The sequence below is a fragment of the Gymnoscopelus braueri genome (assembly GCF_963280865.1).
Source record: "Gymnoscopelus braueri genome assembly, chromosome: 23".
Classification (NCBI taxonomy): Eukaryota; Metazoa; Chordata; class Actinopteri; order Myctophiformes; family Myctophidae; genus Gymnoscopelus; species Gymnoscopelus braueri.
In genome coordinates this window covers 22,726,994-22,745,029 of record NC_137625.1, presented here as the reverse complement: position 1 = coordinate 22,745,029, position 18,036 = coordinate 22,726,994, and the positions used below count along the sequence as shown (strand labels likewise).

At 41.5% G+C, this 18,036-nt stretch overlaps 1 protein-coding gene across 1 annotated transcript in view; it reads right to left on the bottom strand.

The window, feature by feature from the left end:
- btbd11a (BTB (POZ) domain containing 11a) overlaps positions 1-18,036 on the bottom strand; it is a 193,260-nt gene that overhangs the window by 48,554 nt on the left and 126,670 nt on the right. The window contains exon 3 of the mRNA XM_080420924.1: positions 9,642-9,797. Within this exon, the coding sequence (XP_080277050.1) occupies positions 9,642-9,797 (156 nt within the window). The remainder of the gene's footprint in view (positions 1-9,641; positions 9,798-18,036) is intronic.

The window sequence follows — 18,036 nt, the reverse complement described above, 5'->3', positions numbered from 1 at the left end:
GTCAATTGTTACAGGTATAATGCATAGTTTTCTATGCATTTCGTGTTTTTTGGGGGGTTTGACCCAATTTCTTTTGGCCGCGCGGCTTTGCCGCACGCCCAGGATAGGTGTCCCTTATTTCAATCTCTGGGAGTTGGCAACCCTAACCTTGCCATACCTTAGCTTTTGCTGAACTGATGCCACTGGACATACACACAAAATGAACAGGTACAGTGAAAAGAATATGATGTAAAAATGTACATTTTCTTATAACAATAACAATGTGTAGTGTGTGTTACAGAATCGAAAAATCCAAAATAGGGCCGTCATTTTTAGCTTGCGGCCCCTTGGACTTTTGGTATTTTGCTGAGTGGCCCCTGAGCCATCTTAAGTTGAGTAGCCCTGCCGTACCTGAATGCAGCATTCAAGAGAATTGCCTTTTCCAAACTCTCCTGAACTTGAGTGCAAGCATTTTATGTTGAAAGAATTGCATCTCCAGTATTGGCTTGAATCTTGAAAGCTTTAGTTGAGTGCGGCATCACGCACCGAAAATAGCCAATCTCAAAGCTCACAACGCGTCGCGAGCTTGGAGATCGGCTATTTTCACCAAAAGTGCCCTTTTGGAAACTTCAGCCCCTGCCCCTCTAACATTCTCTGCACGTCCCTGCACACACTCACACACACACACACACGCACGCACACACACAGACGTACGCACACACACACACACACGCACGCACACAAGACAGACACAAGTCGCACAATCCGCTTTGTACCTTTTCATTAGTATTCATCACTGGAATCCTGGGACTGACTGCATAGCAACAGGATCAAATCTCCATTGAGATGAAACCTAAACAGGCATCAAAAGCCTTGAGGTTCGAGTCCGACCCCACGTCTTTCTTGTCTCGCATGTCTCTCTCTGCCCTAGGTTTCCTGTCTTTGTACTGTCACTGACCTACAGTATCTATCTGAAATAAAACATACAAATGGCAAAAATGCATCTTAACCCATTGAGACCTGAGGCCGAATCTACAAATGTCTTCTAAATCCTAACAGTTTTCTGAAAAACGTATGTTTCTATATCAGTGGTGCTCAAACTTGTTCATGTCAAGGACCCCCCAAATTATATGTATTTGGCCGCCGACCCCCATCTCAAAATACGTTGTTCCAGGGACCCCCCAGAAGCAAAGATTTGAGTTAAAAATGTTCGCTTTAAAATAATATATATATTCAAATATTTGCATATTTTAATGTTTTTCTAAAATAGCAGATCTACAAGCTCGTAGCGCGGCACTCGGTGCCGCGCTATGAGCTTGTATATCTGCTATTTTTGAATAGCCAAAGTGTAAAATAATGCTTTTTAGCTCAAATCAAAATATTACACAGATGCGTTCCAGGTCTTAATGGATTAAAAAGAGAGACTAAATAGTCACATCTCAATCTCTAATAACGGCACTTTTTGACTGATTTAGCTGTGGAAACGAGGTGTTACATTTGCCTTGGTTAGGGTGACCAGACGTCCCAAGACGTTTGGCACAGTCCCGAATTACGAGCAGTCGTCCCAAATCCTGCATCCTGTCCTAAAAGTTTTGATTAGTTTAATAAAGTATGGCCTACATACTGTAGATTGTGACAGTTGTAGTTATTTTGGCCATGTACAGTACAGCACTGCAGTGAATTGATAAATAACTACTGTACTCTCGACAGTGACACATAGCTATGACACTGTTGCATAAAAAAATGTTATGGAGGGAAATCTTAAAACATTTATGGAATACGGTGGGAAAAATAAACCCTCCATCGCTGACAACGTGGAACCTGGTGTCCCAGGACCTGGAGAACATCCAGCAGCCAAAATGTGAGTAGATGAAGATAGGCAGCAGAAGTTACAGTCACAACAGCAGAAAAAATATAGCTGCAGGGCAGGCTGCCACAGAGAAGATGGCAGACAGATGTGATAGGCACCACATTGATGACATTAATACAATACAATGAATTGTATGTAATTAAAGTCATAAAATCCTCATAAATGGTGCATTTATACAGCGGCTTTACCCAAAGCGCTTTGCAATCGGCATTACTTTCACCCATTCACACACACTCCCCATCTGCTATTTTCACTATTTATATATCTGTGAAAATATTGAGAAAATCTTTGGATTTTGGGGGGAAAAGCATGTACTTTTGAATACTTTGGTATTTATGAAAGCAAGTACTCCAGTATTTTAACTCAGGTACACAGTTGACAGGGTAACTTTCACTTCAGATACTCCTTGATCAGGAGGAGTATCTGTACATTGACTCAAGTACTGGGGTTATTTGTCCACCCACAACTCCCCTGTCCCCAATTTCCCCCAATTCTCATCTGGTCAGCCTCACCCTAGCCTCTGTGTACACTAACAGTAAGTGCTTTTGGGAGCTCCCTTGACATTGAACAGGAAGTAAGATGTTTCACACTGTCATGACCTCAGAGGCACCCGAGCTCTCCGCTGTAGCCTATACTCTTTTGCCTCCGGGCTACGAGAGAGACATTTAAACCTTTATGTGTGTGCTGCAGTAAACCGTTATTTACTGCGGCATACAGCAAATGGCCATGTCTGAGGGGGGGAGGGGGGGGTTGAAAATGTTTGCCTATAATGACATGCCTATAGGCGGGACACCAGGTTGAAAGTGGTAAATTAATGTTTGGTTGCAGAAAAGAAAACACGAGTCACATTGTCAGATGTACAGTAGATACTGTAGATGGGTATGGATTGAGATGCACTCAGCAGTCAGTGCCGATCCAAACATTTTTTAGAGGTGAAGACAATACGCATAAAATAACTCAATTCGAGGTTAAACGCGAACGCTCGGGGGGGGGGGCGATTGCCATCCCCTGGGACCCCCGAATGAAGACGAAGGGGCTTGTGGCGTGCTTGTGAAATAGCAGATCTACAAGCTCGTATAGCGCGGCAACGATTGCCGCGCTATACGAGCTTGTAGATCTGCTATTTCAGGCGGTTGGTTGATGCAGGCCACTGTGCCCTTGCACTCTTGCTGTAGCTGCCAGAAGAAAGATAAAGAAAATGCCCATCCCTCGCCCCACCGGTAACTGATGTGCCGTGTCATTCTCACAGGAGCTCAGTCAACAGCTTTTCTTCCTCGACGTCTCTGAGACGGGACGGCAGATGGACACAATGGGAGGGGAGGGGAGGGGAGGGGGTCGGGGGGGGGGGGGTTATGGAATGGCACAGCAGTGCTCGGAGTAGGAAAGAAAATGCAACGGAGTGAAGTGAATGACAGGGGGGGGGGGGGGGGTCAGGCTATTTCACCTTGACATGTCCATTACAGCCACAGAGGTGACATGTACTGTGATGTAATGGTGGAAATGGTCAACTGGAAGAAGGAGTCCTCTGACTCCCAAATGGAAGGAGCCCAGGATCAGCTCTCACTGCGTCACACCTTGAACCACTTAAACCCTCTATACTTAGTCAACTTGACACGAGTCAGCCTATGTGCTTAGTACGCTTTTTCCCCCCCTCTATACCAAATCACTTCTCCAAAACAGCTGATCTACAAGCTCACAATGCGTTGTGTTGCGCCGCGTTGTGAGCTTGTAGATCAGCTATTTTGTGGCGAAAGTTCACCCAGAATAGGGACTCTAGGGGTTAAGGGCCTTGATGGGGTCATGAGCTTTTATCACCATAAGGTTACTTTCTTTCTTTCTTTCTGTGCTCGGAATTAGGTCAGGTACGTGAAAAAGTGAAAAAAGTGAAAAGTGAAAAAAAAAAGGTTGAGAGAGAGAGAGAGGGAGAGAGATGATGCATGACTAAATGGAAAAAAAAGTATTCTAACTCTACTTGGCGAGAAATAGCGTGGACAGCTTGGAGATTGAATCTCATTGAGAATCTGCTTCACCTGTGAGCCCTCCGTGTGGGCGTGATGTAATGGAGTAGACAGCTATTAGGTCCGGGGTGAGTCATACGGTACATTTTTTAAATGGTATAAATGTGGGTGAAATAAATTGTATGGGCATTCTCAAATGTGTGTTGGTGAAAAGGGGGCAGAGGAAGCATTTTGAGAGAGAAGAAAATCCTTTGATTTGCTTTTGGAACGCGCATACAATACGGAGTATAACACAGACGTACAGTATACAAGCAAATCACTGCCCCAGAAAAGCAAACATAACCACGAATTGCAATTTTCCGTAATCCTTTTTAGCAAGTATGAGCCCTCCTCCAGCATTTTCAGGGAGAGGGGATTCCTTTATTTGACAAAACCATTCAACTGTAGGAGGAAAACGGCACTAAACTCAATAACTATTGTCAGCCAGGGGAAAACGAAGGAAAAAAAAGAAATAGGCCAGTGCCACTTCACTGTAAGTTCTAAACTGTACAAGCTGCAGGCCAAGTGACAGCGAACGCTGTGGACAATTTAGTTTTGTCGATGCAAATGCCGAGGCAAGCGGCTCCGTTCTATGGAGCGGAACAGTGTATACTGTATGTATATATATATATATATATTCACCATCCTCTGCTTCAGGGGCACACCCTGCCGTTTGGAACGGAGGGGCCCCATTTTTTAACCCATTAAGGCCCGAGGTTCCGATTCTACAAAAATGTCTTCTAAATCCTAACGGTTTTCTGAAAAACCCATGTTGCTATATATCAGTGGTTCTCAAACTTTTTCCATGTCAAGGACCTCCAGAATTACATGTATTTGGCCGCCACGCCGACCCCCATCTGAAAATGTTTTGTTCCAGGGACCCCCCAGAAGCAAAGATTTGAGTTACAAATGTTCGCTTAAAAAATATATATATTCAAAGATTCTCACACATTTTCAAGATTTTTCAAAAATAGCAGATCTACAAGCAAGTAGCGCGGCACTCAGTGCCGCGCTACGAGCTTGTAGATCTGCTATTTTTGAATAGCCAAAGTATACCATCATGGTTATAGCTAGAAATCTTAAAATGACACAGATGCGTCCCCCGGCTTGAATGGGTTAAATGCCTATACACTGTATTACATTACACCGTTTATTTGCCCAGAGACCGCTCCATGTCCACTACGGCCCGCGGAACAGTGGCGTTGCTGACAGATGAACATCCACTCGGCGGCAGCCTGCCTGCCACACCTGGTCACAATATGTCACGTATACGTTTCAGTTCTTTTACATCCCAGCATGTATATTGTGGATCTAACACACTTTGTTTCCCAAACGGTGGGTCGGGACCCATGTTTGGGTCCAAGTGGACCAATTTCTATGGGTTTGCGAGTCCCGCTTTCCCTACGTTTCCTACATTTGTTTCCTACATAAAATAAAATAATAAAATCAATTTAAAACTATTCCAGCATTTTTCAAAGGTTTTTCATAAAATAAAATAAATTCTATAAATACTAGGCCTGTCGAATCATGCATTCCATTTGGGCTGTAGGGGTGCTTAATGTCTGATTTAACATATACTTGCTTGGTTTCTCCAAATAAATCATGATGTATATCCTATTTTTGGCAAACTATTAGTTAATTAATATAACAAATTAGCCCAATCTCTCAGTAGAATTATTTTTTTTCAAAATTCGATTGGTAGTCGACTCAGACTTCCCTCGACTGATTAGTCGATTATTCGAATAATCAAGGTCAGGCCTAACAAATACATTAAAAAAGACGTTTAAGAAGAAGTGAAAATAGCAGATCTACGAGCTTGTGCATCTGCTATTTTCACTAGTTTGGGTCCCGGGCAAACAATCTAATTTCTCTTTTTTGGGATATGGGGCTAAAAGGTTTGGGAACCACTGATCTAACAGACATTACCACACACCATGTGGAAATGAACAAACACAGGGGAATAGATCCACAAGTTATCCTATCCTTGATAGTGTGTAAAACTGCAACTCCCTCAAGCACCATCCTACAACATGACATTGCAGAATGCGATTGGAGGAGACGGAATAAATGGCAGACATGATTAGGTTTGCTAATCGACCTCAGGAGAATGAAATTATAGTGTTAGTGGTTGTTATTCTTTGACAGCCTCTTTTATTACACAGGAATCGCCAGTTAAGTCGGCCGTGAAATTGCCCAAGCTGACAATGCATTGCATAGCCAGTTTACTTCCAGGTTATCTGTTGTTGAATTTCAAGGTAATTGCTTATAATGACTTGCACACGTGACACAGTTAAATATGCTGATATATCAACGAGGGATTTCGGTAGATTTGCATGGAGCCACATTCTGCTTCTACATGCTGTTCATCTATCAGCGAGTCCTTGCCTTTCCTACAGGTCTCTGCAATTAACACAATCACCTTGTGCTCAATAATAGGCCTGTCTTTGCAGTGCTTAATAGTCTGCCAAAGGAATTTAACTTGCAGAGGAAAAGAATGCCACTGAATAATACACAGGGCCCAGTGAGCGACTGAGACGCTCAGTCTAGTGACAGCGCTCTATTTTTAAGTACATTCGTTGCACCACATGTCTTTCTTCCTTTCCCCGGCTGACCCTGGAGGTTAGAAAGCCCAGCCGGAGCCACACGCTGCTGGGAGACAACAAGCGCCCAGCAAGTTAATCAGGAATCAAACGTCAGCCAGGTGTTGTTGTTTTTGCCTGCCTGTGAGCGGTGTGCCCGATGGGGTTGGGTTTTTCTGCCTTGAAGAATGTTTGCAGCCAGCAGTGGTGGAAAAAGTACTCAAATGTTTTACTTAAGTAAAAGTATCAATACTGCAATGCAGAAGTACTCTGTTACAAGTAAAAGTCCGGAATTCAAAATTTACTTGAGTAAAAGTACAAATGTATTGGTATCAAAATGTACTTAAAGTACCAAAAGTAAAATTACTAAGATATTTGAAAATCAAACAGCCTAGGTATAAAATAGTGGTTAATGTAGGTTTTATAATGTAATCATTTATATCTGAAAAGTAACTAGTAACTAAAGTTTTCAAATAATTGTAGTGGAGTAAAAGTACAATATTTGCCACTGAGATGTAGTGGAGTAGAAGTAAAAGTATTGGAAATTGGAAATACTCAAGTAAAGTACAAATACCTCAAAATTGTACTTAAGTACAGTACTTAAGTAAATGTGCTTAGTTACTTTCCACCACTGGCAGCCAGCCGCTGTCGGGATAGCCCATAAACGTTTACGTTTTTAGACCCATATGTGGAAGCACATTTCGGTCGCTTTTCTGTTTATCTTTCTTGTGGCTGTGAATTCCTGTGAATTCCTACTCCTCAGGGGAGTGTTTTCAGAAGTGTGCTCATTAACTCATGGGTTCTCCTATACCCATACCTGAAAGTGAGGTTGTTCACCGACGTGCACTCCTCAACAAATATATGTTGTGCACCAATGCTTACTGATAAAAAATAAATACAAATAGAAGGCAGTACTATCGCACTGAGAAATCTCAGTGCGATAGTATTCCTACCCGGCGATGAAGCGGGTGCCGTCATCTAACAGTGCCAACACAAACTTACACTCTCAAACAGTAGAATATCTCAACAAAAATACAAATTCATGTATCTCAAAGAAAAGAACATTTTCTGCTTAGAAAGGGAAGATTTCCATTTACCCATTGACTCGAGCACAGATATCTGTTCTGGGTAAACAAAGAAAATACTTTGTATTGCATTCATACTATTTGAATGGCCACTTAGCCAACTTGTATTATAAAATTACCCAGCAGCACTCAGTTGACTGCAGTCCGTTCATCAGTAATGGATCATGTCCTTACGCCTGTCCACTCCAGTCCACACGTGGCGTGCGCATACATGCACGCACGCATGCACTCACCCACACAAAATGGTGTAAAGTAATTAAGTACATTTACTGTAAAGTACTGTACTTAAGTACAATTTTGAGGTATTTTTCACTTTAGTGGAGTATTTCCAATTTTCCATACTTTTACTTCTACTCTACTACATCTCTTAGGAAAATATTGTACTTTTACTCCACTACAATTTGAAGAAAAAAATAAACTTTAGTTGCAAGTTACTTTTTAGATTTAGATTTTTATTACTAAACATACATTAACCACTTAAGCTCTATACATATTTTGGCTACTTAAAAAATAGTCGACGCAATGCGTTGTGAGCTTGTAGATCTGCTATTTTCAAAAGATTTTTATAAATACAAAATACTGCATAATGCTCTGAGGAAGGCTCATAGCCGAAACGCGTAAGCGTTCATTTTATTGGTGAACCAATAAAAAAAAGTGGAAATGTGAGTACCTTTGTCTTCCATTTAATTGACATTTTGGAAAAAAATACTGGATGATGTGTATACTGGACTTTGGGTCTAGCACTCCACTGAGAAAACCCATTGTTGATGCACAACCTCTTTTTCTTATATAATGAGCATTTTACTTTTGGTACTTATAGTATATTTTTATGCCAAATTGCGAATACTTTTGTACTTAAATTCTGAATACCAGACTTTTACTTGCAACAGAGTATTTCTACAATGTGGTATTGATACTTTTACTCAAGTAAAAATTGCGAATACTTCTTCCACCACTGCCCACACACACGCACACACACACACACACACACACACGCACGCACGCACACACACGTGTGACACATGGAGCATATGTCTGGGAGGCACAATGTGATCTAATATGTGAACGTGGAGAGGACAGAGGGTTCAGAGATAACAGTGGACCCATTCCTTTCAAGATGAGGTTAAAAGCCTTTGAGGCAGTGACCTTGGATTTAAGCACCGCCACGAAGGGCTTATAAACAGGTGTTAGAACAGCTGTAATAGAAGAGTTCCTGAATGTAATGGGTCAGGCGTGTGTGTGTGTGTGTGACGTGCGTGTGCAAGAGAGAGAGAGAGAGAGAGAGAGAGAGAGAGAGAGAGAGAGAGAGAGAGAGAGAGAGAGAGAGAGAGAGAGAGAGAGAGAGAGAAGGGTGGGTGTAATGCAGCAGAATAGCAGTGGGTTGGATTTGGCTATAGACCTCCATGACAGCCCAGGGGTAGCGGGGGTGGACCTCTTTTCACAGTAACATGGGTCTCTTTGGAGAGAGAAGCTGTGGAGAAGAGGTTCTACAATGGATCAGCTGTAGTGTGTGCGTGCCACTGTAGGTTAACTGTTACCACCTTCATTGTCTTTAAGCTCTCTGTATGGTGCTTTTACATAGAAAACATTGTGAGCCACTGTACAGAGGGGTTATTTCAACTGAGTACCCCCCCCCTCCCCCCCACACACACACTCAAAGGGGGGGGGGACTATGATAATATTACAATTCAAGAATTCAACTAAACATGTATGTTATCCCCGTTAACCCTGGCATCCTTAATTATGGAACATTTGCCAAAATTTGCCCAAGATTTTCAACAAAACAGACATGACACAGTCATGTATACCAGCTTGCTGCACGCTTTGTTTTGCGTGTGTGTTCCGTGTATGCGCGGCTTGTTTTCATAGACCTGGTTGCTTATCTCTCTCGCAGAATCTGGCAGCACTGCTAGGGTTATGATACCATCGCATGGGAGGACGAGACCGTCGTTCTGAGTATGGGAAGTCTCACCCATTGGCTTGAAGGACGGCCAATGATGAAAAAGATGTCGAAAACATGTCGTATAGGTGTTGAGTAGTGCTCTGTCCATCTGTCTTCGAGCAAGCTGGTAAAACATTTTTATAAAAATGTGAACCCTGATTATATGAACAGTTGTTTGGTGAATCTTACTCAGCTCGGCGATGCTGCCCACCCGCGTGGCCAGTAAGGACTGCTCCAGCGTGCGGAGCTCGGCCTGCGTGTAGCCGTGGTGACCCTCGCCGCCGCCCCTCCCTGGACACTGCGGGTCCCGGAGCAGATTCAGACTGTCTGGCAAGCTCAGGGCACCTGGGAAAAAGGCAGAAAAGATCAAAGGGTTTTTAGTAAGAATACTAACCCATTAAAACCGGGGAACGCATTTGTGTAACCACTGGACACTGGTTATTCAAAAATAGCAGATCTTCAAGCTCATAGCGCGGCGAACATTCCGTGAAAATAGTAGATTGGCTAATTCCGGTGAAGGTGTAGAGCATACATGGGCAACTGGCGGCCCGGGGGCCACATGCGGCCCCCACCTTCACTTAATGCGGCCCGCATGGGTTAATATCAGAACACTGATATAGTATTGATTTCAGCTGTTACAATTCCAAACATGCAGACATGTCTATATTAGTAGCTTAATGACTAGTATTAAAATTCTATTGTCTTTTTAATGTCCAATGTATTTGTATTTAAGTTCAACATAACATAAGTATAACTAAATGCATTTGAAAATAAATACAACATTTATTTTTCAGGATTCCAATTGAAAAATTGCAAAAATAGCAGTTCTACAAGCTCAAAACGCGTCGCAGTTTTGAGCTTGTAGATCGGCTATTTTTGCTACTTTTACTACTAATATAATGGCACTACTAATATAGTTGCCCACCCCTGGTGTAGATGGAAAAAAAGGAACAATGCCTGCATCATAATAGATAGATATTCATGATAAGAGTTGGTTAGCAAAGAGAGGAATCTTTCAGCATTCACTGCTACGCTACAGCTAGCGGTGCAAAAGCCTCGAGACGGTTGGATGTAATAAACAAGCACAGTACTTTGTAATAAAGCACTGGCAGATATTGTGCAAACAAAAAAATGAGCATGTTAACTTGGATTGAGCCTCGTTACTGGTGGGACACTGGGTATTCTGCTTCCACTGGAAAGCCCAGTAAAGTATGGCACTTTCTTTCAAACAAAGTTTTCTTTCAGCCCAAGGCAATGCTTCAACTTGATTCTATTGTACAAAACTTATCCAAAACACAAGCTTGAGTATGGATTTAAAAAAAAAGGTCTTACAGAATTTGATGTTTGTTATCGTCTCCTGCCAGCTCTCTGCATAATATTTCCTAGCACTACTAATGCTGCTCTACAATAAAAACACCAATTAGGCTGCAGTTGCAGTATACTGCATCCATTCCCTACTACAAAGCTGCCGATTCGAAGAATGACCTTGAAAATAAGCTGCACGGACACACACAGTTTTCCATTACATTGCATTTTGTTGTGCTCATAAGATATGTATTCCTTATATGTATTCCTCTGCAGCATGCAGACAATGGCGTCCGGATGGGAATAATCCATTTAGGTCTCGTTACTGCGGCCATGTTTGGCTTGGTGACAGATGGGATATCGAGTTTGGCTACAGGTGAATGGAAAGCAACACCTCAGCTGGGTGTTAATTCTAATGACACGGCCTCGGGGGGAATAATATGCCGTTTCTCAACAAACATGAATTAACCTACAGCATGGAGGAACGTAGTCAATGTGTCTGCACGTGACACCAACACACAAGACAACAGTGACACTAATAGACAGACACAGAAACACACACAGACACCTGCACGCACACACATAGTGGTACCGTCCCCCAGTGGTGGAAAAAGTACTCAAATGGTTTACTTAAGTAAAAGTCATTACTTCATTACTGCAATGTAAAAGTACTCTGTTATAAGTAAAAGTCCGGAATAAAAAATGTACTTGAGTAAAAGTACAAAAGTATTGGTATCAAAATGTACTTAAAGTACCAAAAGTAAAAGTACTTAAATGTTTGAAAATAGCCAATCTACAAGCTCACAACGCGTCGCGATGCGACGTGTTGTGAGCTTGTAGATCGGCTATTTTCAAATAGCCTAAGTATAAAATAGGGCTAAAGTGGTTAATGTATGTTTTATATAATGTATATTTAAATCTGCAAAGTATCTAGTAACTAAAGTTTTCAAATAATTGTAGTGGAGTAAAAGTAACAATATTTTCCTCTGAGATGTAGTGGAGTAGAAGTAAAAGTATAGACAATTGGAAATACTCTGGGAAAGTATGTACAGTACTTAAGTAAATGTACCTTTCCATCACTGCGTGATGCCAACACACAAGACAACAGTGACACTAATAGACAGACACAGAAACACACACAGACACCCGCACGCACAGCCGCACACTCATGACGTGGTCCAGTCCCCCTAGTTCTCAGATCAGTAACTATGTCAAGGAACGTTTTCCTCTCAATGAATGAAGGGGAGGGGAATTGGGAATTCTCTCCCACCAAATTCCACACGCCCTGTCCTCAGCCCACAGTATCCAGCCCAAGAATTCATTTCCCCAGCCAGGCCTAATACTCCCTCATCACTCCCACAATCATACTGAAACACAGCTTTATTTAGAGGCCCCCAATAAAAGAACGTATGTAAAAGCCCCATGTTGCCTGACCATTGACCAATATTGACAGAGCTCCTTCAGTAGGGCGTGTCCCCAATAGAATTCTTTAAGTGGAAGGGATCTGTCTGTTATGTTCAATCAAAGGCGGATGGCTCTAGCTTGACTCTGACCGCTTTGTGGTGTGTGTGTGTGTGTGTGTGCGTGTGTGTGTGTGTGTGTGTGTGTGAAAAGAGAGATGTGATAAATGGCCCCGACTTAACAAATAATTGCACTTCTAAAAGTGAGGAGAGAGACTAAATTGGTTCCATCAGCTCTAAACCAAACAGGTAATTCAAGGAGCTATAACATCTGATTTAATCCAATGCACGTTTGTCCTCAACAAAAAGGTCAGTGATCAACTATGAAAACATCAGCGCAGGGCGGAGACCGTGCTGAGCGTCTCCAACAGCTCCGTCACACACTGGGCCGTTCGAGGGGGAAAGTCAACAAAAGGAGTGCTGTTTATTCTGGTAAGTCAAAAGTTTTGGAAAGAACGCTGCAGAATATCTAATGAAGATAGTAAAATAAAGAATACACCCCTAAGACATGGGGACTTTTGGGAAGCTGTTAGTCGTTCCCAGTCACCAGTGGGATCCATAGGGACACATCAAATCACCATAATCACATTAGATTAGATGATTTCCTCAGAGAGGGGGTATGAGCTGCACTCGTAAGGCCTTTCAATATTTCATGATGTTCTAGTCTAGTGTATCAAGGCTTGCCTTGCTGTCTTATCTCCTTGCCCCACATCTCTGCAAGCCCAAACCCCATGACCCAAAAACTTTAGACTTTAGACTTTATTGTCCCCGAGGGGAAATTCCTTTCCACAGCAACAGTTTCATAACGTGATCCTGGGGGTAGCAGGGTAGGGTAGGTCCTTTGTTGCATTATTCATCCCATCATATCCAGACATAAAAACAAATCTGCAGTTCTCTCTTCATCTCCCCCCCCGACCCCGCTAGCCCCTCCCCCTCCCTGCACATTATCTCTCTCTTACGGTTGGCCTCCCCAGATAGAAAAGAAGAATCAGAGCTTATTTGATCCTGGGAGATGTTTGTGTATTAAACAGCAGAGGGAAAAGCAAACATGCCCCCCTCGGAGAACGACAAACAAGACAGGATCTACGGTGTATAATGGCGTGGCTTCCCTGTGGATTCTCTGACATCATGTGGCCAGTCTATGATGCAGTACTATGATGTCAGTATTATGAAGTCAGTAATCACCACATTTTGGGCAAAGTTTGAAACCAATCCGACCTCTACAGATCCAATACAAAGTAAAGTTATATAAAACGTAAACAAATATAATCAGGGGTCATCGCCTTGCTGGCTTGTAGTGGACATTTTTGTCAAAATTCTGTTTTTGCTATGGACTAGTAGACAGAAACATAAAGAAAGAGCTATCCCTAATTGACCATTACAGGTCTGTAACTCTGAGAGTGTACAAATTACATTTGTACACTCTCAGAGTGGAAACCTGGAGACTGACACTCAGTAATTGGGTCTTATCAAAATAAGAACATTATAATGGTGCTTAAAAAAGAAAATCTAAAATTTGCCATGGACCAGGCCAAGTCTTGCCACGGACACATCTGTCCGTGTACGGACATATTGATGACCCCTGAATATAATATAAAGTAAAATGTAAAATATGTGTTGCCCTACTTCCTTGGCCAACTGGCAGCGTGCTCAAGTCATTTGGTGCTGATTGGTCCAGTGGTTTGCGAGATTAGCCACACACACACACACACACACACACACACACACACACACACACACACACACACACACACACACACACACACACACACACACACACACACACACACACACACACACACACACATCTAGATGACTAGCCCCATGTTCGAGATGTTGCCGCATGGAAAACGCCTACGCAGTCTCAAAGCTACTAGCAATAGACTGCAAAAAAGCTTCTTTCCACGTACTATCAGGTACATGAACGATCTGACAAGAACCAGAACGAACCAAGGCAAAGGGGAACGCTAAGCTGCTCCCCCCCCTCTCCCGGGCCCAACCATCCATCCCTTTTTTGCACTACTATGCCTGAACTGCACCTGCTGCACCTTATCTGCTGTATATAGAATATACTGTGAAGTTGTTTACACAAAGTTAGGTGACAGCTACTGAAGAAAAATGCTGGTGGTGTATACAAGATACCAAGTTTTTTCTTTATTTTTATGCACATGTACATTTGACTTGATTTGATGATGCTCTTTTCATTCTCTTTTTGCTCTTTTTGCACTCTTTCTTTAAATCTTTTTACGTTTCCTTTATTCTATTGTTATCACTTATGCTTGTGGGGGTTCCAGGGGGTCCGCAGCTAAATGATTTGATCGACAGTTGTACAGTATAGGAACCAAATGGACCCTTGTGGGCCTGTAACTCCAATAGTGTACAAATGGTACCATTTGCAGAGTTAGCAGTGACACGCGTATGCATCTACAGTGTATTTAATAAATATCTCGCGTTCATGGCTCGACACGCGGGCTCGTTCATGGAGGGTAGTTTGTGACGTAGGACGCAAAAAGGACACTAGTGTGCCTGCTCATAACTCTGTGGCCGCTCAAAACGACTCAATATCGACCCAATATTTCTACTTCCGGCAGACAGTGGTGGAAAAAGTACTCAAATTCTTTACTTAAGTAAAAGTACCAATACTGCAATATAAAAATACTTTGTTACAAGTAAAAGTCCAGAATTCAAAATGTACTTGAATAAAAGTACAAAAGTATTGACATCAAAATGTACTTAAAGTACCAAAAGTAAAAGTACTAAATATTTGAAAATAGCAGATCTACAAGCTCACAATGCGTCGCGATGCGACGCATTGTGAGCTTGTAGATCGGCTATTTTCAAATAGCCTAGGTATAAAATAGGTCTAAAGTGGTTAATGTATGTTTCATTATATCATAGTTTATATCTGAAAAGTAACTAGTAACTAAAGTTTTCAAGTAAATGTAGTGGAGTAAAAGTACAATATTTGCCTCTGAGATGTAGTGGAGTAGAAGTAAAAGTATTGGAAATTGGAAATACTCAAGTAAAGTACAAATAATTCGAAATTGTACTTAAGTACGGTACTTAAGTAAATTTACTTAGTTACTTTCCACCACTGCCGTCAGATTTTCCGGGTGCTTCAAAACGCCTCTGAGCAATTTCATTGAAATGTATAGCTGGGGGCGGGGCAATCCGCCCTCTAGTTATATTATACCTTTATGGGTCAGACGCTCCATTCCCACTGGGGCCTCCCATGCATGTACTGGACTGGTGGAAATGTAAGACGCATCCACCGATTCAGATTATGTTATGATAAGCGACACGAGGCCAAATGAGGGGGAGCTTGACTCTTACGGCATATATATATATAAATATATGAATAAATTATGTGTCCAACCATTACGGGGCTGTTTTGTTTTTCCAACCTGTAGTCTCTGCATGCTCCTGTAACCTACTGCAGACAGTGGTGGAAAAAGTACTCTGATATTTTACTTAAGTAAAAGTATCAATACTGCAATGCAGAAGTACTCTGTTACAAGTCCGGAATTCAAAATTGACTTGAGTAAAAGTACAAAAGTATTGGTATCAAAATGTACTTAAAGTACCAAAGTAGAAAGTACTCATTATGTAGAATGTCTCATTTCCAAATGTATAAACATCTCTTGAAAATATTAGATCTACAAGCTCACAATGTGTTGCATCACGACGCATTGTGAGCTTGTAGATCGGCTATTTTCAAATGGCCGAAATGTATGTAGGGCTGAAGTGGTTAATGTAATTTGTAATAATAATCCAAAATCTACAAAGTAACTAGTAACTAAAGATGATGATGATGAGATGTAGTGGAGTAGAAGTAAAAGTACTGCAAATTGGAAATACTCCAGTAAAGTGAAAATATCTCAAAATTGTACTTAAGTACAGTACTTGAGTAAATGTACTTAGTTACTTTACACCACTGTGTGACCTGTATGTTTCAAACTAAAGTCTAAAACCCCCAATAAACAAACATGACCTCTGCGTTCTATTCCAGGACTCTCTCCATCTCCTGTGTTGTATAGGGTGGGTGGGTGGGAGGAGATGGAGACTAGGTCAGGGTGTCAGGGCCACTTGCAGCGAGAGAGCCGCCGCGCTCTATCTGAAATCCCACCGCTGGCTGGCTGAGTCATAGCGAACATAAGTTTTCTCTGCTCGTACAGGTGCTCATAAATAATTCACACGGCCATCTCATCTTTTGGCAAACTACTGGGCCTGAAAAAGGACCTTGTGGAGAAAAGGGCAGAACATTATAAGTATAAAATGCACTTCATCCACTTAGAACACAATGGGAACATTCAGGTATATCAAAGCTGCGATCCGGGACTTATTTAATTAATAAAACGTTATTTGAACCAATATCTATGTCGATACAATGTATGTCAATACAATTCATAAAACGGATCGCTCTGTTGCTTGATTCTGATTGGCTGAATCCCATTGTAAAATACTCTCTATCCCATTGTAAAATACTCTATCCCATTGTAAAATACTCTATCCCATTGTAAAATACTCTCTAAGCACAGACCTGGACCGCATGTACCAGTATCACTGCATCAACGTCTCGGTTACAATATTCACCGTACTGTTCTGGGGGGAATGTCTATGGTTTACACACTAGACTATAAAATAAAGTCTCCAGACCATTATCTATGTCTAGTTTGTCAACCTGGGGATATCTAAAAACAAAATCATATATTTCTAATAGTCAATAAAAATGTCACGAGTGACCCTTTCTTCCAGAAATAAGGTTAATAAATCATCACCTTGCTAAACTAATGGCCTAAGTAATTTTTTTAAAAGTTTTTCAGATAAAATAAAAAACGGATCCAAAACAAAACTATATGATATTTCTTAATCATTTCACCCAAAACATTTATAACAAATTATGACTATTAACATAAAAATGACACTGTCTGTCAGTTATGTAACATAAGAGATTCAAATAGATTTAAATAGGATTAAACCTGACTTAGGCCAAATGATTTGGTGATTTTCTCGAGACTTTGGCCATCTTTTTGGCCTAAGTCACAAAAACATGTGACTTAGGCCAAAACAATTGCCTATTTTGGCCCAAGTCACACTGGGGAGATAGGCCATTATACTAAAAGGGGAGGGAACAGCATGATCCTTTTCAATTAGGAGACAGGCGATTTTACCAGAGGTGGCCAGTGTCATGAGGAGCTGACTTTAGGCAAAAATAACATTTTCCTCCAAAAAATGGCCATTAGTTTAGCAAGGTGACAAAATAATACTGCTACAATGCGATGCTACTTGCGTACATTTTTGGTTGTGGTGATGTCATGATGATTCGGTCTATATCTGTTTTTAGCGAATGTATCCAGTGACCTCAGACATAGAAACCCATTTTAAATAACTGTGGATTCTGTACAGTCTGAGTTAAATAAAACCATTAAGACCTGCAACGCATCAGTGTCACTTTTTGATTTGAGCTAAAAAGCATTATTTTACATTTTGGCTATTCAAAAATAGCAGATCTACAAGCGGCACTCGGTGCCGCGCTACGAGCTCGTAGATCTGCTATTTTTGAAAAATCTTGAAAATGTGTGCAAATCTTTGAATATATTGTTTTAAAGCAAACATTTATAACTCAAATCTTTGCTTCTGGGGGGTCTTAATGGTCTTAATCGGCTTCAGGTCTTAATGGGTTAACACAGTGTACACAGTGACCTTTTAGATCTTTTTAAAAAATGACACGAATTAAGACTAAATATCCCATGTCTTGTTGCGTTGCCCGTCCCACAATTCAAAGCACTCTGCATCTGTTCCAAGGTTGTAGGGGTTAT